A 25,824-nucleotide genomic window follows, 5' to 3' on the forward strand; every position below is an offset into this window, starting at 1 on the left:
GGGAGAACTGTAAAGATGTCTATATCACTTCTTCCTGAAAAGGAAGAGTAAAAGCTAAGTTCAAATAGAACCAGTACTTCAAAAATGTGCTGAGCCCAATGCCGTAATCAGCCTGACTATTAGGATGAACTTTGTTAGCTTCTACCTCACATCACAACTTTGGTGCTAATTAAACACCTACTTTTATTAAAAGAAGCATCTGCAGTTTAGAACTGAAAGGTGAGCTTTTAAAATAATTTATTTAAAGCTCAGTTTTATTCAGAAATCTTTTATGGAATCAAAATATTGGCAAAGGCAGGGAAAAAATGAAAACAAAGAAAATACATTGAGCTTTATTTTTTTCCTATGTTTGATAACCCCCTTCAACTCTTTTTCTTGACCTTTTATGTATGTCTTTTGCTTTTCTAGGATTGGAATAAGGGAATTGTTTCATAAATATCATCTGAGTTCATTAGCTTAATGTCTTTTTTAATCCCAGTGGTGAAGAATATTTGGTAAATGTGTCAGCCTTTGCTGTGTAACAAACCATCCCAAAACTTAGTGGCTTAAAACAACAATCATTTATTTACGTCATTCTGTGGTCCCCTATATGTGTTATTCTGGTCTCAGTTGCTTCCACGCATGTATTTGTGGTCAGCTGACAGTCAGTTGGGAGGCTCTGCCTCTAGGGGTTGGCTGGCTATTGGCCAGCACAATGGGAACCACTGGGCCATGAGACTCTTTTCATCCAGCAGGCTATCCCAGACTTGTCACATGCAGCAGCATGTTTCCAAGAGAGAATGAGCAGAATTGTGCAAGATCTCTTGAGGGTAGAGTCAGAACTAGCATGTCCCCTCTCCTGTCACATTTTACACCACATTTTATTGATCAAAGCAAGTCACAAGGCCAGCCCAGCTTGAAGAGGTGCAGAAAAAGATTGCCATTTAACGGGCACATTGCAAATGGACCGCCTACTGGCAGGGGAAAAATACAGCCAGTTTTATAAACAGTTTTACCATAGAAAGGCTTAATCAGTAATAAAAGTCTTAAGTCGAATGCGTAAATGTAGACATTGGTTGGGGCCCAAAGGTTAAATGCTTTTATGCCCAGATTATTTTTTGAAAACTCTTGGTGAATTATATTACATGGAAAATAACTTAGTTCACATTAGAATGATCACATTGATGTTTCCCCAAGGCTAGGGAAAGTGAGAGTTGGGAGAGTCATTGACTTGGTTCCTCCCATGACTGAGGGCAAAGAAGAGGGCACTTTTGAAAGCAAGATGGAGAAGAGTCCCTGTGACCTGGGCTTGAGGGCAGGAAGATAGAAGCAGAGGCTCTGAGCACCTGGAGGGCCAATGACAAAAGAGAAATTGTGGGAGAGGGGCTGATAAGTAGAAACCACAAAGGCAGATAGGCCATCAAAGAGTGTCAGCACCAGATATTCTTTACCAGATGATTTTGAGGCCCGGACTCTGGTGAAAATGGGTGGGTAAAAATCGAGAAAAGTATTAGAACAGGAAGAAGGTGTATCATGTGTTCCATTTTAAATACTTTTCAGCTCATACATTTTTTGCTGTTCAGTCTTTCTGTTGAAAAGGTGGAGACATTTTTATTTTTCAGCTTTAAGTGGAACTTTCAAAATGGGCTTTTATTTATTTGTTTGTTTTAACCTTCTACCAACTTCTTGGGTTAGGATCCTTCAAAAACAAATCGATGTAAGAAATAAGGTTGAAGGAGCCATTTCCTCATTCAACTGATATTGTCTGAGCAACTACTTTGTGCCAGGTGTATTTCTAAGAGCCTGGAGCTCTAATAGAGAACAATACGGAGTTCCTGTGTGGGTGGTGCTCACATTCCAGAAGGAGAGACAGACGTGAAACAAATACACAAGTCAGATGGTGAGAGAAGCTATGGAGAAAAATAAAACAGGGTTAGGAAGACAAGGAGTATGTGGAGCCACAGAGTAGGGGAAGTATTTTATATGGAGGTATTTATTATTTTATATGAAGTGGTCTGGGAAGGTCTCTCTAGGGACCCTGAAAGGGCTGTGGAAGTGGGTCATGAGAGCAGATAAAGGAAGAGTGTTGCAGGCAGAGGAAAGCCCCCAAATCCGGAGCGTGCTTGGCATGTTTGAGGAACCACAAGGATGTTTGTGACACTAGAGTAAGGAAAGCAGAGAAGGAGTGTGGTGGGAGATGAGGTTGGAGGGTTTACTTGGAGTTGCGGGTGGGGCTGACCCGGTAGAGCAGGGTGGTGGTTCTCAGAGCCAGCTGCACATTATACTCACCCTGGTAGCTTTGAAGATATGCCTGAGCCCAACCCCAGAATCTATTTTAATTGGTCAGGGTTGAAGTCTGGTCAAGTCTTTTTTTTGTGTGAGAAAGACCAGCCCTGAGCTAACATCCATGCCAATCCTCCTCTTTTTGCTGAGGAAGACTGGCCCTGGGCTAACAGCCATGCCCATCTTCCTCTGCTTTATATGGGACGCCGCCACAGCATGACCTGACAAGTGGTGCATCGGTGTGCGCCCGGAATCCGAACTGGCGAACCCGGGCCGCCGCAGTGTAGTGCGCGCACTTAACCACTTGCGCCACGGGGCAGACCCCTGGTCAAGTCTTTTTAAAACATGACCAGGATAGATCCAGTGTGTAGTTGAAGTGTCCTATACCTTATTAAGCGTGACTCTGAGCGAGATGAAAATGGCTGGAATATTTTGCACAGAAGAATGACACGAACTGATCATCGTGGCATGCCTCTTTCACCCACATGCCCCTTGGCCCCAAGATCATGCCTTAGTGTAGCACTTGGGATCTGCCTCACCCTTTGAGGGGAGAGAGTTGAGAACGCCATCATGAGCAAGATTTCGGGTGTCCTCACCTGCCCCTCCTCTGCCAGGCTCTCTGGTCAATGTCCAGGATGCACAGTAATAGAAGGAAAAGAGGAGGACTTCTAGGGACAAGAACCCCTTCTGTTCCTTTCCAAAACAGGTTGGAGCCTGTTTTAGTCTTTTCAGGCTGCTATAACAAAATACCGCAGACTGAGTGGCTTATAAACAACAGAAACTATTTCTCACAGTTCTGGAAGCCGGAAGTCCAAGATCAGGTTGCTAGCATGGTTGGGTTCTGGTGAGAGTCCTCTTCTGGGTTGCAGACTGCCAACTTCTCTTTGCATCCTCACAGGGCAGAAAGAGGGTGAGCTACTTCTCTGGCTCTTCTTATAAGGGCACTAATCCCATTCATGAGCGCTCCACCCTCATGACCTAAGTACCTCCCAAAGTCCCCATCTCCTAATACCATCCCATTGGGCACTAGGACTTCAACATAGAATTTGGGGAGACACAAACATTCGGACCATAGCAGAGCCCCAGTTCCTGCCTCCTTCAGTCTCCCTCCAGCCTTCAGTCAGAAATCCCTGTCTCTCCCTCCCAATGTTACTCTGAAGTCACAAGTATTTAGAGGATGACTGTGAGAACTGATGAGTGTGTATGTCACTTCTGCTGACTCTTATGTTGAAAATACAAAAACACATTGATCATGTATAATATACGTGTATTAGTGCCTCAAACCCATGCAACCATGATATAATAGCATAGAGAAGAATATGCTCGGAAATAATGTAACCCTGCATTTTTCTTCCTTTGGAGTAACAGTGTAATGGAGTTGTTGAGAGTGAAAGCTCTGAAGCTGGGTAACTGACATCCCATTTCTAACTCTTACTAGCTGAGTGATTATCCTTTGTGTGCTTCAGATAATGGTGTCAAACTCGTAAGGCAGTTGTAAGATTAAATGAGTGGATACATATTAAGTGCTTAGAAATGTGCATGGCACACATCAGGTACTCACTAAATCCTAGATATTAATACAGTTACAGTTTCCTTCTTCATTTAATCACAATATGGATGGATCTCTCTTTAATTTTATCAAAAACATAGGAGACTTATCCAAATGTCTTTCAGTAGCATTTTAGACATTCAGTAGCATTTATTCCTCTCTGTTGTTTAATTGCTGAAAATATAAAGATACTACCTATTAAGAAGTGTACCAAATTTCAATTGAGGAAGAAAGGGAGTCTCAAAACACTTTTAGAACACAAATAAGCCATTTTATGTAATTGCTGTGCAAACATAATTTTTGGCAAAACTCTCCAATTCCTGGCCTTCACATGGATAAAAAGAACAGCAGCCTCTTTTGGACACGTTGAGGCTGGGAATGTAAAGAATTAAGACATGGACAAGACATGTTTTCAATATATTTATCTAGAGAACTATCTAAAGTGCCTACTTGGCAAACAAAGATGAAAATATGGGGTTTAGTTCTAGCCTTCTTAAACACTCACCTTATAGAGGGTCCTAGATTTAGTGGATGCAGGTGGGGCAGGATGACAGGAGGGGAGGTGACAAAATTTTATGCTCACAGGAAAGAGAGTGTTTGGACTTACATTATTTCTCCAACTTTCTCTACCCACATGAATCTCTCATCTTTGTTTCATAGGAGTCGGAAAGTTAATAAAAACTTACTGGAATATGAAAAGATTGTTAAATATTTATTGGAAATTTGAATGTGATACTTAAAGGTACTTGTAGTCCTCAAGGTGCCTTAAAGGTAATATGCCTTTATTCAAGGGAAAACCTTTTTCCAGAGCTTTGTTTGAGTTTGACACCCTACTTGAGTGATATTTAAATAAAAGTAAGATAGAAAATACCTCTTAGGAAAGAATGGCCTAGTTTCAGCATTTCTCCTATATTAATTTAGAGAGCTCATTTTAACGTGGCCTACAGGATGAAGTCTAAATTTCTCAGCTCCACAAGCTGACCTCAATCCTGTAAGTGCCTTCCCATCTCTATAGTGGCTCTCCCTCCATTACTTCTTTTCAGAAGTCATGGAATCTACAAGGCACACTCATTCCTCCAAGTCTTTGCTCTTATTTTTTATTCGGTTTTATTCCTGTTGAAATTTTCCACATCCTTCAAAGATCAGTCCTCTTGGATGATTTTCTCTGATTTCTCCGATCTGAAATCATAGCTGCTGCTTTGTTCTCTCAGTCCTTTGTTTGTTCTTCATTTATTGCCCTTAGTAAATTCTGTCTACTGTTTTAGCTAATTATCTGCATCCTTTTATCATCATAAACAGTGAGATCTTTGGAGGAGAACAAAATATTTCTCAATCATATTTTGATACCATACAATACCCTGTATATGCCAGAACTCAACAGATACCTATGAAATGAATGAACAACAAAGACCAAAAAAAAGTTTTCAGAACTAGAGCATGCTTTCTCTCATTTCCCTTGCATACAATCCCTTGATCTCATGGCCATTTGGACTGCCACCTTTGTGTCTTTGTGTTTCTTCTATGACAGTCTGATTATGGACACTCCTTGCTAAAACCCTTTAATACTCCTAATTGGCCATAGAACAATAATTTGACCTTAGTGAGATAAAATCCAAACTTTATTCAGTGTCCTTCAAGGACTATTCATTTGATGCTGTGGTTTCAGTTTCACACTCAATGAAAGTAGTGGCAGCACTATATTCCCCTGCCTTCTGTGCCTGAACACAGGCCTTCATGTAACGCTGGATATGGGTTGGAAATTAACATGTAGAGAATTTAGTTTGCAGTTCTTTGCAAATTCATGAATACTCCTCTTTTGAGAAGCCTTTCCAGCTTTTACTGTCAGTCCATACCCCATCCTCCTCTTTGACCTCAGAACCTCATATCTTATATTCACACATTAGTTCAGCATATTTTTTTCACCATCTGCCATATGACAAGTATTATTCCCATGGTGGTGATGCCCCTAAGACAAAGTCCCTGCTTCACAGAACCTAAAGCATGGCATTTACCAACTTGTCCCATGATTGTTTGCTTCTTTGTCCCCCATGCTAATTGTGAGCTTCCTAATGGTAGGTGCACTATCTAATTGATCTTTGGGTCTCCAGCTCAATATCTGGTATATGATAGCTATTCACATATATAGATTATTATTTATACAGAGAGACTCTCCGTATTATGTTGGTGCTTGGAAATGGAACCGAGCACCAGAGATCATACACTGCTGGTCTGTGAAAAGATTTGGCATTAGATATGTATTCTTGGACCTACAAAACGTTGTTTGTTTGAATTTCAATTAGGGCCAGACAATAAAACCTGGGAGATTTTACATAACAATCCAGATTTCCAGCTTCTCTGGAGAAAACCCACATTCCTGTATTAAACCAATCAGCTGAAGCTAATTCCCACTCCGCCTGCTCCTTTAGATGGAGCACACACTCTCCATTTCACTACAAACCCTAATATCCCTTATTGTACTACGTGTGTGTGTGTGTGTATATATGAGTATTGTGTTCATTTGCATGGATATGTGGTGAAGAAAGAATGAAGTTCTTCAAATTCTACATAAATCCACTGAAAGTTTATCTTTACAAATTTATAGCAATTTGACTCCAACACTGGAAATAATAGCTTATTCCGTTTTTGGTTTTTTTTCCTTAGTGATGTAGAATGCTAAGAAGGATTTGCTTTCATTTGGAATATATAGCATATTGGGTCATCAATCTCAATTTTGTCCAAGTTATTTTTCTGCATTTTCACAGTATGTTTTCTGTATTTCTCAAATTAGGTAGATAATTGCCAGCTACTCTTCTACTGTGATGTGTGTCCCACTCCAAAGTAAAAACATATCTCAATCTATCTGGCTTGTGTTCTTTTCCTCCTTTACAATTATTGAACTAACACTTTTCATTTGGCTTGTTTTTATCATATGAGATTAGGACACTTAAAAACATAAAATTGAATTAAAATTACAGTTTACCAAACTAAATATATTCATGCTCTGTTTCAGCTATCCTTAAAAAGAAGAGGAAGCAAAGATTTGCCAAAATCTGAAAAAAAGGGTCAACAGACTCCCACAGAGGTATGTGGAAATAAAATTTCAACTAATATATGAAGCACCTCTTAGAGTAGATAATAGTAAGCTACATCTGTAAGTAGACATAATAGCCAAACACAATTATGTGAAACGAAGTTAAATTATGCGTATCAATTATGTAGCTGTAGCTACAGTCAGTGTAAAGCATTCAGTATCTTTGCTTATAAAGCTGGCACTAACATCCCTGTTATAATGATTTTACATTGTAAGCACACAGAAAAATGTCGTTAGTACTTTATATGTTGCTGTATTTGAGAACTGTACCCCTGGTGCTAATCTTGTTCACTCGTAATTAATAAGGTCAATAGAATGGCTGTTTCTATAGTGTTGGGGAGAGTAAAGAAAGGAATGTTGCAGGAAGGGACGGTGGAGGGGAGAGAGAGGCTCATGATGGCTTTAGAGAGTCCTAGAATGAAGTAATTCTCTGTACCAGTGACCAGGGAAGCAAAAGCAAGGAAGTGAAGGAATAAAAATAAAACTTAAAAGATGTACTCGAGGGCCCGGCCCTGTGGCTTAGCAGTTAAGTGCGTGCGCTCCGCTATTCGCTGCCCGGGTTCGGATCCCGGGTGCGCACCAATGCACCGCTGGTCCAGCCATGCTGAGGTGGCGTCCCACATACAGCAACTAGAAGGATGTGCAGCTATGCCGTACAACCATCTACTGGGACTTTGGGGAGGAAAAAAAAAAGGAGGAGGATTGTCAATAGATGTTAGCTCAGGGCTGGTCTTCCTTACACACACACAAAAAAAGATGTACTCGAAGGGCTGGCCCAGTGACAGAGTGGTTAAGTTCGCACATTCTGCTTTGGCGGCCCGGAATTCACCAGTTCAGATCCCCGGGCGTGGAGCTACTCACTGCTCATCAAGCCATGCTGAGGCAACGTCCCACATAGAAGAACTAGAAGGACCTACAACTAGGATATACAACTATGTACTGGGGCTTTGGGGAGAAAAAGAGGAAGATTGGCAACAGATGTTGGCTCAGAGCCAATCTTCCTCAAAAGAAAAAAAGATGTACTCCACATGGGCTTGTTAAGATCCTTAGAGACAGAGCCACAGTAAAAACTAGCTCTGCTTTCAGGGAGAGCAGAAGTTGCTGATGGAGGAAATGAAGGAGATTTTGAAACAGAAGAGGAAACATTTGGGGGCAGAAGTGACATTATGGCTCTCCAAAAACATTTGGCTAAATATTGACTTTTACATGTGTAAGGTGGAATCGATAGCACTATAGCATACATTTTTTTTTTATTCCTACAAGGTGTTTTCTCATTAGATAATTTCCACTAAAGCAATATTTAAATATTCAAAATTTGAAAAAGTTGATCTCATTTTTTTACAAGCATAACATATTAAATGTTTATTTTCTGTTTTCCTCCCTCTCCTTGCTCTGTTCTTGGTTAATTTTATTCCTAGCACTTTACCATTTATCTCATACTAAGATCATTACTCGTTTTTGTGCTTTTCTCTCCATTCCCTTCATAAGTTCAAATATGTTCTGTCACCACAGCTTCCTCACTCTGTCTCTGCCATAACCTTAGCCACCTCATTCTAAATATTTTGCTGGGAGTCATTTCACATGTTGCCATAAATCCTCTTCCTCACCTCATTTAGGGAGAAGATGCTATATGCTCCCTGTTCTAAAATCTTAAGTCAGCTTTAATCAACAGTTGATTTGTTTTTAAATTCACAGTAGTCTTATTCTTATACTTCCCATGTAAAAGTTTATTTATTCTTTTCAACAATATTCTCTAATCCAGGAATTCTAAACTGTTTGTTCCTGGCTCTCCAGACCCCACTCCATGTGCATATGGGCACCTTTCTGCAAAAGACATCCACAGCTTTCACCAGTTTCTCAGTGGGCCTGGATCTTACAACAGTCAAGATACATCGCAATCAGCCAGTTTTTATTTCATGGGCACAAATGTCCTGGGAAATTTATAAGTATGCTGTTGTGGCCTTTGAAGTCCCTGCTATCATTTCCAATTCATTTATTTTTAGAGGTTATTACCTGTCTTTTTTCAAAAACCCACCCCAGCAGATTGATCAGGACTGCCTCAGATGGGAGATCTCAATTATAAAAGAGTCCATAGATGATTCTATTGCTCAGTCAAGGCTGAGGACCATTGATTCACATACTGAACATTACTGCAAGCATCCCGTTCTATTGTAATTCTAGTTACATATTCATCTTCCATACTTAGCAAGGGCATATTGTGGGCAGGGGCTATCTCATTCAGCTTTGACTTGTTGGTGCCTAGTGTCTGGCACTCTGCACATGCTTAATATGCACTTTTGAAAACTCCCATGTCCCCCTTTGCTAGGTTGAGCCATATGAAATTGCCAACATGCTATTGATTTTGACTTACAGAAATGGCAATTTTGTGTGGTTCAACATACTGTTATTTGTATAGCTTTGCATTTCATTGTGTTCATTTGCTTCAGCTTCTGTGACGTATTCCTTACGTGCTCCTCCAGCAGCACAGTGACTGTAGTCACTGAGAAATGGTATTGCATGGCAATTAAGAGCAGTAACCTTAGGGCCAGTTTTTCTAGATGGAACCCTGTGCCATATGCCAGCTGTATGGCCTTAGACACCTTACTTATTCTTTCTGTGCCTCTGTTTCCTCATCTATAAAATGGGGATTGTAATAGAGAGTTATTGTACAGATTAAATGAGTTAGTATATGTAATTTTTTAGAGTGCAATTTAGCTTCTAGTACTGGCTAAGTCAAAGCCAGGCTCACTCACTTCTTTCAGCCCTTCGTCATCTTTATGTTCTCCTTCTTCATATGTCATCTGTATCTTAAGAGTGAGTCTTTAACATACACAAAAATAAGAGACAATTTGCTTCACATCTCCAAGCATTATGATGTTTCTTGCCTACCTTTCGCAGTGGAAAATAGGAGCAAGCATTGACTGCTCAGTTACTATCAACCAGGCACTTTCCATGCAATCTCTTACCAAATGTTTTCAACGTTTATCCATGCCCAGTTCCAGATGCAGCCTACAATAGTTAGGTTACAGGCTGAGGATGTGAGGCACATTGGCACACAGGGTTCTGAACCTCTTGGCGTTGCAGAAACGATCACACTTTGTATCTTGAAAAGATTTCTTTTTAAATAAATAAAATAATTATGGTGCCCATCATTCTCCTTCCCTCATAATGACTTTGTTACATGCAGTATATGTCAAAGTTTTAAACTAATTTTCATGTTTTCATTCCTGTGGGCAGGAGAGCTTTCATATACACAAATCAGATCTCCCCCTCTTTTATATTTGCTTAACACAGCCCAGTGAAGTGTTATTCTGCTCCAATCTGTGACTTATATTACACCCACTGCTGTTTTGCTTAGATTCAAACTGCAGCATTATCCAGCATGTTTTGTTTACTGGCATATAAAGACCTAGCTCTGCAGTCAAGATCTTCTGCCTACATGTGCCCAACCTAGCTTCCCAGTCTCACCTACTGTCACTTCCCAGCAAAACCTAGCCTATGTAAGAGCATATTAGATATGCATATTATCAGTCACCTTTCTATTCAAACATTGTTTCTAATTCTTAGCTTATATGAGCTTTGACTCTTCTGGCCACCCGCCCCAACCTTTAACTATTTTTTATCTGTCTCCCTTTCTTTTCTTCTCCTCTTTGGTTGCCTGTGAAACCATCGCAGTAACTTCAGCCATCACCTCTATGCATCTCATTCTCATGTCCTCCCCTCTGGACCTGAGCTCTCTACAGGTCCAGACGTGTAATCTTTGTAATCTTGGGCCTGAGATTCCACAAACCTGTTGATAGATGTTTCCTCTAAGTATCCCTCCACTGACACACCTCAAAGACAGCATTTTAGTATACTTAAATCCATATTCTTCACACAAAACCTGCTCCTCTTTGTTCATTCTCTATCCTTGTTATTGGCAGCACAATCCATCAAGACACTTAAGTTCAAAACACTGGGGTTATGTTTGACTCTTCTGCTGATGTGAAATTAAACATTGTAACATGTCCTTGCTGTCATCCTCACTGAATTAGTTTGAGGCCCCAACACAGGGTCTCTGGAAGGTCAGCTTCGCTCTTCCCTTGTGAAGTGGATGCTCACATCAAATCCTTCTGTGACATACATCTTACCCTTCTCTCTCTCTGCTCCTGAGGTTCTCTCTCCTCTTCTCTCTGTGCTTCTCTCCTTTCTTCTAAATCCCTTCTAGAGGAAAGTATGCAAGCCAACACATCTGATTCTTTTTATTTTATCCCATTGTCCTACTTTTCTTCTCTTGTGCTTCTTTTCTAGAGGCAACATGTGCAGTGGAAAAAATATGAATTTTGGAATCAGTCTGAATATACATGTGCTCTATCACTTATTAACTTGTGCTCTATCATGTTAATAAACCTCTCTGAAGCTCCACTGCCTTATCTATAAAGTAGACATAGTATCAACTTCCTCACGGGGCTGATGTGAGGATGTAAAGATATAAGGAATGTGATGATCAGGCTCCGCACATTCAGCAGCCCTCAAACCTTCATACTAATTCTCATTAGTAGATGGGAGCACAGGAGCCCCGTGCCCGGGTCTCCATCTCTTCCATCTCAGAGGCTCTGGGCCATATTTACTGAGCATCTCTGGCAGAAGCTCACTATACTCCTCACCGTCACTACCAGTGGTTGCTACTTCTTTACCAGAATTCATCTCAAACACAGCTGACTCGGTGCTGGGAAAGGAAGGCATTTTTATTTCCATTTAAAAAATCAGGAAAGCAAAGTCCACAGAAGTTACATGATTGGCCCAAAGTACATACTTAGAATTTTGGGAAATTGTCCTTGGGAAATATGTCCTTGAAAATAATAATGTGCTTTTATATTAGCTTTCAGAAAGAGAGTTGCTTTTCATTTTTCTGTTTGTACTTTTCAATTCGGCTAATGATGAGAGTTTGAAGGTTGTCCTAGAAAGGGAGAAGAACTTCTATAGGGTCTACTCCATCGTCGTTTCACCAGGCAGAATCAACTCGATCCATTTCAGACTGATGGGAGTACATCGTATTTTATAAGGGATCTAGATGAACACCTGCCTGTTTCTTCTTGGATGGGCTGTTCCAGTGTTACACTTTCCCTACTTTAAAGGCCTTTAAAAAGATGGAGGACAGATTACTTTCCATATGGCAGGGTGCTCCTGAGCCTAAACCTTAGTGTCAGACAGAACTGAATTCAAATTTCACCTTTGTCCTTTGCCACTTATTAGCTGTGTGACCTGGAGCAAGCTATTGGACATCTTTAAACCAGCTATTTTAATACCTACTCATAAGTTTACTCTGAACATTAAATTAGGTCATATCTATAAAGAACTTTACAGAATCTGGCTGAGAGTCAGTGCTCAATAAATGGCAGTGAGTGCATATTAACCACGTGCTCCTTCCAGGGAATAGGTTTCATGTTTATCACAGTCAGGGGAATCCAAACCATGTACAAAACAAAACAAACAAGATGAACATTGTTGAAATGACAGCCAAACACTTGTGTGCAGTTACAACATATAATCTCTGAATAGTGATGACCACAGTTTTTCTCTCTATGTATTCCTTTCCCTTTTTGTTTCCAGGACGCAATATTGTCTTAATCTTTTATTTGCCAAAGGATTTAAATGATTTGGAAAAAATATACAGCATCCTACTTCTCTCTCTCGGTCTCCCATTAAATCTTAATTACGAGAAAAAGGAATTACCTTCGCAGGTGTCCTTTGGTTGCTTTCTTGATTTACATAAAAATGATCTCTATCCTCTTCCCCCCTTTTCCCCAAATGAGGAGGACAATGAAGACCTGAAATGCCAGCTGCAGTTCGTGAAGGAAGAAGCTGCTTTGATGCGAAAGAAAATGGCCAAGATTGATAAGGAAAAGGACAGATTCGAACACGAGCTGCAGAAGTACAGATCCTTTTACGGGGACCTGGACAGCCCCTTGCCCAAAGGAGAAGCCGGGGGCCCCCCGAGCACCAGGGAGGCGGAACTCAAGCTTCGGCTGAGGCTGGTGGAGGAGGAGGCCAACATCCTGGGCAGGAAGATCGTCGAACTGGAGGTGGAGAACCGGGGCCTGAAGGCGGAGCTGGACGACCTGAGGGGCGACGACTTCAACGGCGCGGCCAACCCCCTCGTGAGGGAGCAGAGCGAGTCCCTGTCGGAGCTGCGGCAGCACCTGCAGCTGGTGGAGGACGAGACGGAGCTGCTGCGGAGGAACGTGGCCGACCTGGAGGAGCAGAACAAGCGCATCACGGCGGAGCTCAACAAGTACAAGTACAAGGCGGGCGGCCACGAGAGCGCGCGGCACCACGACAGCGCCAAGACCGAGGCCCTGCAGGAGGAGCTGAAGGCGGCGCGCCTGCAGGTCAACGAGCTCAGCGGCAAGGTCATGCAGCTGCAGTACGAGAACCGCGTGCTCATGTCCAACATGCAGCGCTACGACCTGGCCTCGCACCTGGGCATCCGCGGCAGCCCCCGCGACAGCGACGCCGAGAGCGACGCGGGCAAGAAGGAGAGCGACGACGACTCGCGGCCGCCGCACCGCAAGCGCGAGGGGCCCATCGGCGGCGAGAGCGACTCGGAGGAGGTGCGCAACATCCGCTGCCTCACGCCCACCCGCTCCTTCTACCCCGCGCCCGGGCCCTGGCCCAAGAGCTTCTCCGACCGGCAGCAGATGAAGGACATCCGCTCGGAGGCCGAGCGCCTGGGCAAGACCATCGACCGGCTCATCGCCGACACGAGCACCATCATCACCGAGGCGCGCATCTACGTGGCCAACGGGGACCTGTTCGGACTGATGGACGAGGAGGACGACGGCAGCCGCATCCGCGAGCACGAGCTGCTCTACCGCATCAACGCGCAGATGAAGGCCTTCCGCAAGGAGCTGCAGACCTTCATCGACCGCCTCGAGGTGCCCAAGTCCGCGGACGAGCGCGGCGCGGAGGAGCCCATATCCGTGAGTCAGGTACAGTTCTGCCTATTGCGAGCCACGGCGATGGCGAGGCTGGTCCGCGGAGCCGCGCGCCCCGGCGGGGCGTCTCCGCGCACCGACCCCCACGCCCCGCTCTAGGGAGGTCCAGCGCAGAGCCTCGCCGGGCTTGGGCGGCGCACCTGTTCTCTCGCCGTCCTTCCTGAGGCCTGAGGTTGTCGTAACCCAGTCGCTTGGTAACTGTTGCCCCTCTGTTCTGTTTAAAAGGGAAATTCAACCCTCCTCTCCTCCAGTTTTTGTGTAAAGATTAAAGGGTTTTTAAGACATTATTATTATTATTATTATTGAAGGTCAACATTTTCAATATTATTCTACTGATTCTAATAGATCGAGATGCAAGAAGATCCCGAATGGGAATCCTCAGTTGTTGACTTGAGGTTTTCGAGCCAAGATCCAAACTGAGTTTTAAGTAATTTTTTAAAAAATTACTAAATAGGGGCCGGCCGGTGGCGCAGCGGTTAAGTTCGCGTGGGCTCGCCGGTTCGGATCCCGGTGGTGGACAGACGCACCGCTTATCAAGCCATGCTGTGGCGGCGTCCCGTATAAAGTAGAGGAAGATGGGCACGGGTCTTAGCCCAGGGCCAATCTTCCTCAGCAAAAAAGAAGATTGGCAACAGATGTTAGCTCAAGGCTAATCTTCCTCAAAAAAACAAAAAAATTACTAAATAACCAGAATTGATGCATAGCTATTGGTAAATGTAGAAACCTGTGGTAAAGACAGCTGATCCTGTGTCTGAAACCCTACCAAAAGGAACAGCTGGAAGCTGCTCCTTCACCACAAGTGGAAGTAACATCATCATTATTTCTAGAAAAAGTCACTGTCATCTCTGTAGTGGAGAATCTCAGGACTGGGGAAGGAGTGTTATACTTCAGTTTTAAGGCAACACTAATTCAGAGAAACAGTAATGACCATTCCCGAACAGGGAAACCAGCATTTTCCTTCATCCTGATTTGTAGAGGCACACCTGATGAATTGGACTGAGCTGCTGTAGCCAGGTATGGTGGCCAAAGACCAACGCATTTTGTCAGTTAACCACATAAGAGAGAATTTGTAAAACAAAACAGGCAGTGCTACCCCCTCTGACAAGCCTGATGTCCTGTCTCTATTGGAGAAAACACAGAAGTACAACAGCATGCATGGCTTTTGAGACACACAAGAAGTTTAAATTTAAAGATCAGTTAATACACAGAAGCATGACATTAGATTAACTGCCTGTTAGTCACAACTAGAAAAATTGCAACCCTATCGCTTATTTATCTTGCATGTTGCTTTGCTTTGCTTTGGGAAAAAAAATTATGATAAAACCTGTTGGATTTTGAAATGTTAGCGCTAATTCTTTTTTCTTTTTATTATATCAAATAACTGGTTTTTAGTTTTCTTGTTGAATATTTTTGAATATTTCGAGCATGTGGTTTTTCAGTTATATCCTCAGGGGAAAAAATAGAAATCAGAGTGAGAAAAAGCACTATGTATAATAGGTTTCAGATTTTGTAAATAGAGGCGTAAGGAGGGTTCTTCTTTAAGTTGAACGAATGCTTAAATTAGTTGATATAAACTTAAGTTTTTAAAATTATTATTAATTAACTCTTCTCTTTGTCTTTGCATTTACCTTCCCAGATGTTCCAGCCTATCATTTTACTTATTCTCATTCTTGTATTATTTTCATCACTTTCTTACACAACAATATTTAAACTTGTCTTCCTTTTTACGCTGTTTTTTGTACTGTAAACCTTTCCTCATTTACCATTCATTGTAGTATTTTCAGTTTGTTTGTTTTGTTTACTCTTCAAGACAAGAAGTAAAAGGAATATTATTTCTGTAGTAACCAATGCTATAAAAACACTGAAGACTGCTTATTTCTTTAAAAAGACACCTCTTACCACTACCAAATTCAGTGTGAAGCCCACGCACTAAAATATTTCAGGTAAGGAAGTGTAACCTTTTTTTAATAAATCATTTTAATTGTTGCTTATTTCTTTTACATCTTGATTTGTACTCTTCTTGATAAATAATTGTAAGAATGGCTGTAAAAATTGACTAAATCTCTCAGTTATTTCTCAGTTGTTGACTTTGATGATAATTCAAAAGCTGGACAAGTTGGTCACATTTCAAAAAAAATAGAGATTTGTAAAGTACCTTAGCTAGCTTACATCAGACTGACAAGGTAATGTTTATATCCAATAAATATCAATGAAAATTATGATGAACAAATGAAATGTGACCATCATGGAAACCACATAATTTGTTGCAATGCTGATGGTGTTCTGTCTAAAAAGATGTGTGTGGAACCACGAGAGTGGATTAAGCCTTAGTTCACTGAGGAGATAATTATCCCCATCCTACTGCATTAGACCAGCTTCCAACCAAATCAGCAATTTCTGCATTTACCTGTTAAATTTGGAGTTCTGTCCTCTATAATAGATTACCACAAAGAACTGCCTCCGGAGCAAGAAATATGCAAGAACTATAGTATGTGAAATATTTTGAGTAGGGAAAAATATAGTCATTCTCTAGAATTTCATTAAATCACAATCCGAGGCCAGTAGCATAGTTCCAGTGGGAGTTGCTCTCTAGACATAAACTTACTTTGGTGAACCTGAACATCCCCCTTTCTCCTCCTACCTGAAGTGGCCTGGATAGGTTCCATGTACCCAAAAGGCCCTATTCTGTCCGTCTTGTTGACATTTTACCCAGTGGAAAGCTGGAATGCACCACTGCCACCAAGATTCAGAGATGCCAGCACTCATTTAAGTCATATACTTGGAAATACTTGCAGGTTAGTTGGTGGATATGAAAATCTGTGGTAAAGTGAAGTATCTTGCACCTCAGGATAAAGAATATGTGGAAAATCTTTGCTCTCTTACAAAAATTGGTACTAGTAACAATCTTTTGAATCCTGGTGCCCTAGTATATCCATTTCCCTTTGAGTATTAATTTAAAAAAAATTCACAGTAGTTGAAAATTCAGTTTAAAATAGCTGCTCTTAATCTCCATGTTTTTAAATTTCTTTTTGGTTTTTATTTCTTTTCGTTTTGCGGGGAGGAGAGACCTGGAGTGAGGCGTGGCCCCCAGCATTTGGAATCTGTCACTACGTACCTCTGGCTTTTCGTCTGAGAGGTTCAAAAGGCTAGGTAGAACTTCATGACAAAAAGGAGTGAAATAACATAAGTGCTATATTTAATCAGTTATTCAAGTGTTTACTTTTTAAAAAAAATTCATCTCAGGGAAAGCAACCACTTTAAAAATCAAAATTTGTCTGTTAGATCCTTGATAAGCCTTTAGACCACCATCTCAGAGGAAGTTTTGGCAACAGAACTGAAAGGAAATGTTTGAAGGCTGAAATTTATCTGAAATGTTTATTGCCTTTGGAGCCAGATACACCCAGCTAGGCAGTGATTCTCACCTATCTCTGAAGCATTTGGTAGTTTACGGAGGCGTTGTGGGTTGTCACAGTGACTAGGAAGCTCTATTGGCATTTAGAGGAAAGGGGTCAGAACTTCAAATAATTGTCCTGCTCAAATTGCTGAGATTGTCCCTGTGGGAAAGTGTGGTGTGCAGTGCACTTGTTCACTTCAGAAATATCATGGATATTCACTACCCTGTGTGGCTTTAAGAAACTGGCTTCAGAAGTTTAACTTTCTTAATCATAAGAATCAAGAACTAAATATCTGAATCAGTGGTTTTCAACCCTAGGTGCCCATTAGAATTCCTGGGGTGTTTTTAGAATTGAGACCCTACTTCACACTAATTGAAACTGAATGTACAGATCGAGGCATTTATATTTTTTAAAACTCCCAAGAACCACTGCTTTAGAAGTTTGAATTATCTAAAATATGTATACACAGCCTATACCAAGGTTGCAGTAAAAACTGTATGGTACTAGCTATGTAGAACCATCAGTTGTCTAGGTTTGAGTAGACTTTAAAGTTCCAGCCGTTCAGTAGAGTCCACATCCTCTCTAGAGCATTTCCGCCTTGGTCATATGGCCTTTGCCAGAAGACCCCAATGACAAAGCAGTTCTATTTTTCACACTGGTGATAGTGTTGGAAAACTCTCCTTTCATTAATACAGGTTCTTGAAACCAACAAAATGAGAGACGACAAATAGGAATAATACATGACAGAAAGGAGAACCAAGATGAATATTGTGTGTGTGCAAGGTTACACACACACCTGGAGATACAGGCACACATGCACACTGAATTAAAGCCTCCAGATGATCCCACACACCCCCCCTGACAAGCCACCACTTTGTCATTATACAGTTATCTCTGCCACAAAGCTTCCCTGTGTCAATCCAAAGAAAGGATATGGTATGCCACAAATCCACCAGGAATGATGGATGCCTGCTGAATCTACCCTCCAAACCAAGATGAGAAAGCATAGACAAGAGATGTGAGAATGGAGCAAAAAGATAGAGCACGGCTCCTTTGTCTCTTAGCAAACATTGTGAAGTGTTGGCTATGTCAGGTATAGAGGAAAGTGAGGCTCAGTTCCTACTCTTTTAGAGCATTCGATTGCTTGATTAACCAGGACAGACATGTAAGCAGCTAACATGTACTCTTACTGAAGTGCGAAAAAAAGGCTTGTGGTTGCAATTTATTGTTTATTGGACACCTGATAGCGTGTAAGGTTTCCCTAAGAAAACACAGTAAAATTCCTAGGCATTCTTGGATGGAATGATGCCATAAATAAATGCAGGGGTGGTATATATACCTCAACGATATCTTGTGACCTGAATAAGAAAGGAGAGGCTAACCAAGAGAGGTCTTGCTCCCAAAACGCCAGCCTCGTCTTCAGATCTCTTGTTAGGAATTAAAGTCATGCTGGCAATAGGAGTATTAATCTTACCTATGAACTCCTAAGGCATTGATTTTATAGAAGAATTTCGTGAGAATCATAAGCTCCTTCCAGGCCCTCCATATATGGAACCCCAGTAAGAGATTGGGGAGAGGAAACAGGACTGACTTGGCTACTGCTCACAGATTCTGGAGCATCTGGGGTCGTTCTGACAGCTCCTCTGAAGTTAGTGAGGCAACTGTATAGTCAAATTCCAGGGAGGCTCTTTCCAACTCTGCCCTACCCACTGCATAGCTGAATTCCCAGTTTGTGCCTGCTTGAATGCACACACCTCTACCACACTGTGGTGTGCAATGAGAGATGCATTCAACATCAGGGAATTCAGACCTGCCTCTATCTCGGGGGACTGCTGGGGGCCAGTAGCTGGGAGGTGGTCTCAGCAAACTGCCAGCGGGCACCAAGTGACCTTGTCCCTTGCCTTCTTCTCCCTGGAACTTCAGCTGTTCTGTGGGCAATCAGGAGCTAGGGTGCATCTTTCCTTTACATCACAGGACATAGACTTGGGGAGAGAAGTTAACAAGGCTGGTGCCCAAGAGCTTAGAAAGAGAATCCCCAGCATGTCTTTCCCCTCCTCCCCTTGGATCCTGTTACTCACATGATCTTTGTTGTGTAAAGCTAGTTCTAAAAGAACACTCAGGCTGCTTTGTTCATCAAGAGAACAAAAAGTCCTCCAGTTATTGAGACAAAGAATCTTCTCCTGTTTGCACCTTGAAGCTGTGCTGTTTAAACATCATGCTAAAAATAAATTCAAACAAATAAATCTTATTGTAGAAAATTCCCTTACATGCACATTCTTGGGTGTAGGAAGAAATGTCTTTGGTAATTTGGCCTAGATTTAAGAAAAAAAGAATTCAGTTGGCTATTTTTAAGCATAATTGACTCAAACTCCTAAATCAAAAGAAAATTCAGTGCTGAGCCTGGAATGTGTATTGGCCTGTGTTCCCCAACCTTCGCTTCAATTTGTGTGGTAGAGTGGGATACAGTTATTTAATCAGCCGCCAGTGAAGTTTGGAATGTCAGTTTGGTAGCTAAACCTTAACTCCAAATATTCATGCAGGGGTCGTAGCTATAGTCTTAGAGAATTACAGTCCACTTTCATCCGGTAGAGTTGTGCTTGGGGTCAGATGCCCTAATTGAATTCAAGGATTGAAGAGAAAGGTGGTGGAGGATAGTATCAGAAAGTGAGAAAAGTTGACTGTTTATTAATCTACTGGGATTTAGTAGAGTTCAAAAACAATGTTCATGAAGACAGTGCTGCTTAAACCCTGGTTATAAACCAGTTAGGTCTAATGAAAGATAGTTTTAATTCTATTTTGTAATTTTGATCTAGCTTTTGATAAGGGAAGTGATTGCGTACACATGTTGATGAAATTAACATTTCATGAGTAGGTCTTGGGTTCTCAACAGCCTGCTTGTGGAATTGCAGAGGGAAACTCATTCAGAGTAAGAAGGCTTTATGGCCTGGCCATGGCAGGAAAACCTTTGTAGTTACAGTAGTAGATGTGGTAACATACTCAATGCTTCTAAACAGTACTTTTGTGTTGATCAGTTGGGAGAGGAGGACATGGTGTTAGCTGTTTTAAATGTTGGCCATTCTAAAGTGTGTGTAAAATCATAGAATCTCTACAAGTCCTTTCCATGTAACTTAATACATACTTTTTAGTCCATGCCGTCTCTGTTTAGGGACTCACTTACTCTAAACTACTCACTTGCAGTTTTAAGAGAACATTGTGGCTGTTCTAGGGAAATTGTGGGTAGTTTTTAAATCACTTCCAGGAACAACTTTCAAGTAGAGTAGTGTTATGGCCTCACTTGGTCAGAGAATAGGAGCAGCCTCTTAAAAATAAGAAGAAACTTCAGAAATTTCCACCTTTCACTGCCCGCTGTTAAGCCAGGCTGTGTTGTCCTAAAGACCCTCATCTTATCTTGTATCTCAGATATGTATGGTTAATTAACTTAAATGTAGTGACATTTCCTGATTATACAATTTCATTGTTACAATTATAAAAGGTTTTTTAGCTCATAGATGTATGAGTTTTCCTATAGCTATTTTTCAAAATAAGGTATCATCAAAACCCAACATCTGAAAATAAAATTGCAAGATTTTATAAATTCATAAAATTTACTGTGACATAAGAATATATAATTAGTGGTTTTAGCAATTATTCAGACTTTTCAAAAAAATTCATGTAACTTCATTGACTTGTGTATTAGAATGTTTCTTTGAATGTTGTCTAAACCAAAATTTCTGTTTAGGGTATTTCAGTTCATATTTTGCTTTTGTTTTGATTATTTTTCTTTTAAATTATCAGTACATTTTTAAATATATTAAATAAATAATTGAAAGTTTTTGTCTTGTGCCAAAATAAATATTAAATAAAAAGTAAATTGGAGGATTGCACTTATTTAAAAACTAGAACTTTTCAGAAAAATTTAGAACACTGACTCATTTCACAAAATGGCAAATGACCCTGAAGTATTCAGGAATGGTGCAGCTATTTCAGGAACTTTATTCTACTGCATATGCCAGAGATGGAGCTCTGGAATTTATTGATTCTGAAAAAGTGTGTGTTACATGTTTGTTTTCTGTAATCTTTTCTGAGTGTTTTGACTTGAGCTGCTTATAATCTGTGTTTACAAACAAGATGTGTAAGTGGTTATCAAAGACTGGCAAACAACATTTGTTCCTTTCTGAGGTTGTCCAACGTAAGGTACCTTTAAAGTCAGCAAGTCAGCTCTTAAATTTCATGTTTAAAGTACCTCCCTTAACCTATGCCTTTGAAAATTAAGAGGATGTGAGGGACAGAGAGAAGTGCATCAGTTTGCCCACTTGCCTCAAATGATTTAGAAAGGGAAGAGAATGTATGCTTTTTAAAAAATATATATATACTTTATAGTCTTTTATTTCTTAAAGTCTGAAAACTCGGTTTAGCATCTAGTTTACCATTCTCTCTCTTCTTTTTCATTAACATGTGAAGTTTTTGCACAATTCATGTCATTTCCTCTGTACTACTACCTCCTGGACAGATAAAACAGAGTTAGATCTTTAAAACAGAACATCCTATGTGTCAGCCTAAATCAGATATTTAGAACTTTGGAAGGGGAGTTTAACATGCTGTATGAGTGGGTGCTAGATTTTGAGGAGTTCACATGAGAAGTGTTGGTGCCCAGGTGAAAAGACTTGTGGCATCATGATGTGAGATCTGGAGATGAGGGTACAGAAAAATTAATTTATTCTGGATTTTAGGTGACTCCTATGGATCTGAGCTCTGTTACCTGAAAGGAAACTGTCTCTGCCGAGGGACTATGGCCACTGCGTGGAGAGTCTTAGCATTACTCTGACAGCTTAGACTCCACAGGGTGGGAAAAGCCACAGTGAAGCAACCAAAGAAGATAGTTGAAGGAAAGTCGGGATCCCCCGGCGTTGGACCTCACAAATCTTGAGGTGACAATGTTCTCTAGGAGGAGAAGCTCAGGTCTATGGTCACACTCCTCACTTTAGAGGGAATGTAATTTATTTATAAGTAGCTAATTGTTTGAAGTACTAATATTTGTAGAAAGTAGATGGATTCAAAATAGCAAGGTGGATTCAAAATGGTTGGAAAAGAAAGAATGAAATTATAGGCATCTGATCATGCAAAATATTTCAATGGCAACAATAACAACAGAAGAATAGAGTGTAAGGGCCAGGCTCAGCCATCAAAGTATTGTGTTTACAGTCTCGTGTGGACTTCCGGAGACCTTGGTGTGGCGAATGTTCTGACTGGCTCTGCAGAAGTCCTCTGATCAGAGTGGGCCCAAGGCTATACTGAAGTGTGACTTTGGGCCTCCCTTTCTGTACCCTCATCTCCGGATCTCCTGTCATGATGCCATGTGTCTTTTCACCTGAGCACCAAGACTTCTCATGTGAACTCCTCAAAATCTAGCACACGCTCATACAGTTCCTCATTCTGATCTTCCCTCCCTATCCATACTCCATGCCCCATGAATAAAACAGATTTGTTTTGCGGGCTCCAATCAAAACTTACGTATATTGACTTGTCCCTTCCAGTCCTTTCTGTGTGTTAGCTGTTCTTTTCTGTGCCAAGGTGTGATAGCTAGTAACTGCATCCTCTGCCAATGGCACGTTATTAGACAGTTACTGAAAATATAATGCTATTACCTAATAGTGATAAATCTAACATTTCTGGGAGATGATGTAGGTGGGCTAGCAACTCTATGGGGCGGGAAGAGTAGGGATTAATTACTGTGTCCTTCAAATTGTACTTGCTAAATAGCCTCTCTTAGCCCTCCTTCACTGCTAGAACTACCTAACAGAGAGGAGTGACTCAGGGTGCCCTCTTGTGGTGGACAGACATTCCCAAGGCCCTTTTCTGGAATGAGAGGTAGCCCTAGAACTGTCCCTTTATTATTTAGATTTTGTTGTCATCATTAGCAACATCTCCCAATTCAAGAATCTAGAAATAATATAATGAGATGCTAAAAACAAATTTGAAAACAAGCAAGATCTGTCTCTAGTTTTAATAAATATCCCACATTTCTCAAATGTTTTATTGTTTTGTTTCCTCAGCATACAGACCAGTATTTAAAAAGAACAAATAGCTTGAAACTGTTTCTTTTGAATATTTCTGTCATCTGGAAATGCCTGTACATAAGCCCCATGACAGATCTGCTTGGCTGAAAAATCTGTTGACATGTTACCAGCCCTCAGAATAGAAGAGAGAGCCAGCATCCCATGATTCTAGGGGGAAAACATCCAGCCCTGGGAAAATAGCACATTAGCTGAAACACAGCAATCTAAATATGTAACTTCCATGGGTGATAAATACTCTGTGTGTGACTCTCATAATTTTATAACCCAAAACAGATTCTTGTAAATATCAAGATTATGTTTCTTTTACTAACACAGAGTCCAAACTCTGCCATTCTAGGACTCAACACAGGATTAAATTTGACAGAATCAGTTGTGCAACTTTATAAAAATTAAGAAACCTGGGCCACACCACTGAATGGTCTGATTCAGAAAGTCTGGGGGAAAGTTCCAGCATTAGTAATTCTTTAAATAATTCTCTGAGTGATTGTGCTATACAGCAAGGGCTGAGAGTAACACTATACTGTCCCCTTGAAGTAATGCTGTGGCGACTATGGAAGGGGCTCTCCGCATTTGTTTGTAAATTTATTTCAAGGTAGTGAGCTATTCAGGATGTGGGCAGTCATGCTGTAGGTCACATTTCAGGGATCTTCAGAGTTGACCTAGCTTGCTGAGGACAAGGACATGTCTTATTCTTCTTCCAGTCCTCCGGATCTAACACTACACCTGGCACAGACTTGGCTCATGAATATTTGTTAAATGAAATGTTAATTGGAGTGTCCAAGACCTCTCCCTAGGAATGGAAGATAATTTAAGATTCAAGAGACTTCTACTAAACAACTGATATCATATATCGTAAAGTGCTTTGAAAACTGCAAAGAGCAAACATTATTCTAGAAGGAAGGATTATTTAAAATATGTCACCTATAATAGCCTCTAAATTTTAATATGCATAAGAATGAGTTCAGTTTTTCAAAGTCATCTTTTTTCCAATTTTTTCCATCTCCTTTTCAATGAAAGTAGAAATACAGTACCCCTTTACTGGTAAATATCTTTAAAGAGTAAAGCAAGAAAGGACTGAAAAACTATACAAGCAAGAAGTCAGAAGCCACCCAGTCTCATGCACAGCCAGTGTCATCATAGCATTAAGAGATTAAATAAATAACTGCTTTGTGATGCTTCAAGATTTTCCTGCCAACAGGATACTGTAAATTAAATGTGTACTAGCATGCTAAAGGCAAAGTTGGTGCATTTATCCCTGGATTTTTTTTCAACCACTAAGTTAAAATCCTTTTGTCTTCGTATTTTGACCCAGGATTTATATAGCTGAAGACACAAGCCTCTTTAGATAAATAGTCATCAAGATAAATACTCTGCTATATGACTCCTATGTTATACTTGGAAGATGGAGTATCATCTCCCTCATTTGAACTTAGAAGAAAACTGAATTTAAAATTTAACAAAGCCAGAAATCAACCTCTTATGACCAAAACTCTTATCCCTTTATTCTATCCCCTTCCCTTGAACTCCTTGGAATTTTGAACTTCAAGGCACTCCACGAGGAATGAGAAGACCTGGCTTCTATTCCTGGCATTTCTAGTAAGTGGCTTTGTGACCTTGGGCAAATGACTTAACATCAGGTCCTCTTTCCTCAGCTGTAAAATGAGAAGGATGGCTAGATGATTTCAGAGGTTCTTTCTGGCTCTAAATTTCTATAAGTCTGGGAACACCTGCTAGTGACATTTATGCACTCAGTACTCCTTTTTCACTCTTTCCAAAATGTTTTAGTTTGTGGCTTAATATCATTATTCATATAGACCTTTTCACATCCTCTCCAGGATTTTCTTTTTTGTTTCTTGACAGCAGCTGTTGTTTCTACATTTACTTTACACTGTCTTGTTATACACATTATTTTTACATATTTGTTATGCATTGAAATAGGATTAGTGTGTCATCGGATTCTTCCAAATTCTCTCCAATACATAGAGCAATCATTTGGGTCAATTTAGTATTTGAAGGTTTAAATATTTAAATGGTTTAAAAGTAGCCTGGATTATGTAACAAATTGCATCTTTTCCATAAGATTTTCAGCATTCTGACATCTGCTTGAAAATGTCAGGGACTTTTATTTAACTCTGAATATCACTATATGGCTGAGTACACCAGCATCAGTCTTTTAAATCCCTTCATTTTATGTACGTAACAGTAAGAACTTTTCTTAAAACAAAAGCTTTTAGTGGAAAGGTTCAAAAATACCTGTGCAGAATATTTATTGCCTTCGTATGCCATCGTCTAATTGTGTGACTTTATTTCTTTTGGGTATGAAATATAGCATGGAAATTTTAGCTAATATATATTTTTAAAAATTCAACAGAAAGGGTTTGTAAATACTAGAATAAGTGGTAGACTTGGAGTGAAATTCTTGTCAAAGTCTTTCCCTAGTTTTTGAATCTATATATAATTTTGTGTCAACTTT

At 40.5% G+C, this 25,824-nt stretch overlaps 2 protein-coding genes across 3 annotated transcripts in view; both read left to right on the forward strand.

The window, feature by feature from the left end:
• SOGA3 (SOGA family member 3) overlaps positions 1-25,824 on the forward strand; it is a 60,825-nt gene that overhangs the window by 27,627 nt on the left and 7,374 nt on the right. The window contains exons 5-7 of one of the 2 annotated variants that reach the window (XR_009223527.1): positions 6,822-6,893; positions 12,698-13,873; positions 15,516-15,822. Coding sequence is in view for 1 of the 2 variants with exons in the window: in XM_058566325.1 (XP_058422308.1) it covers positions 6,822-6,893; positions 12,698-13,873; positions 15,516-15,626 (1,359 nt within the window). In the remaining variant the exon portion in view is untranslated. Of the gene's footprint in view, positions 1-6,821; positions 6,894-12,697; positions 13,874-15,515; positions 21,010-25,824 lie in introns of those variants that run through there. The other variant, XM_058566325.1, reaches the window with a different exon arrangement.
• KIAA0408 (KIAA0408 ortholog) overlaps positions 15,766-25,824 on the forward strand; it is a 28,106-nt gene continuing 18,047 nt past the window's right edge. The window contains exon 1 of the mRNA XM_058566328.1: positions 15,766-15,822. The gene's annotated coding sequence lies outside the window, so the exon portion shown is untranslated. The remainder of the gene's footprint in view (positions 15,823-25,824) is intronic.

The sequence above is a fragment of the Diceros bicornis genome, chromosome 23, assembly GCF_020826845.1.
Source record: "Diceros bicornis minor isolate mBicDic1 chromosome 23, mDicBic1.mat.cur, whole genome shotgun sequence".
In the NCBI taxonomy this organism is placed as follows: Eukaryota; Metazoa; Chordata; class Mammalia; order Perissodactyla; family Rhinocerotidae; genus Diceros; species Diceros bicornis.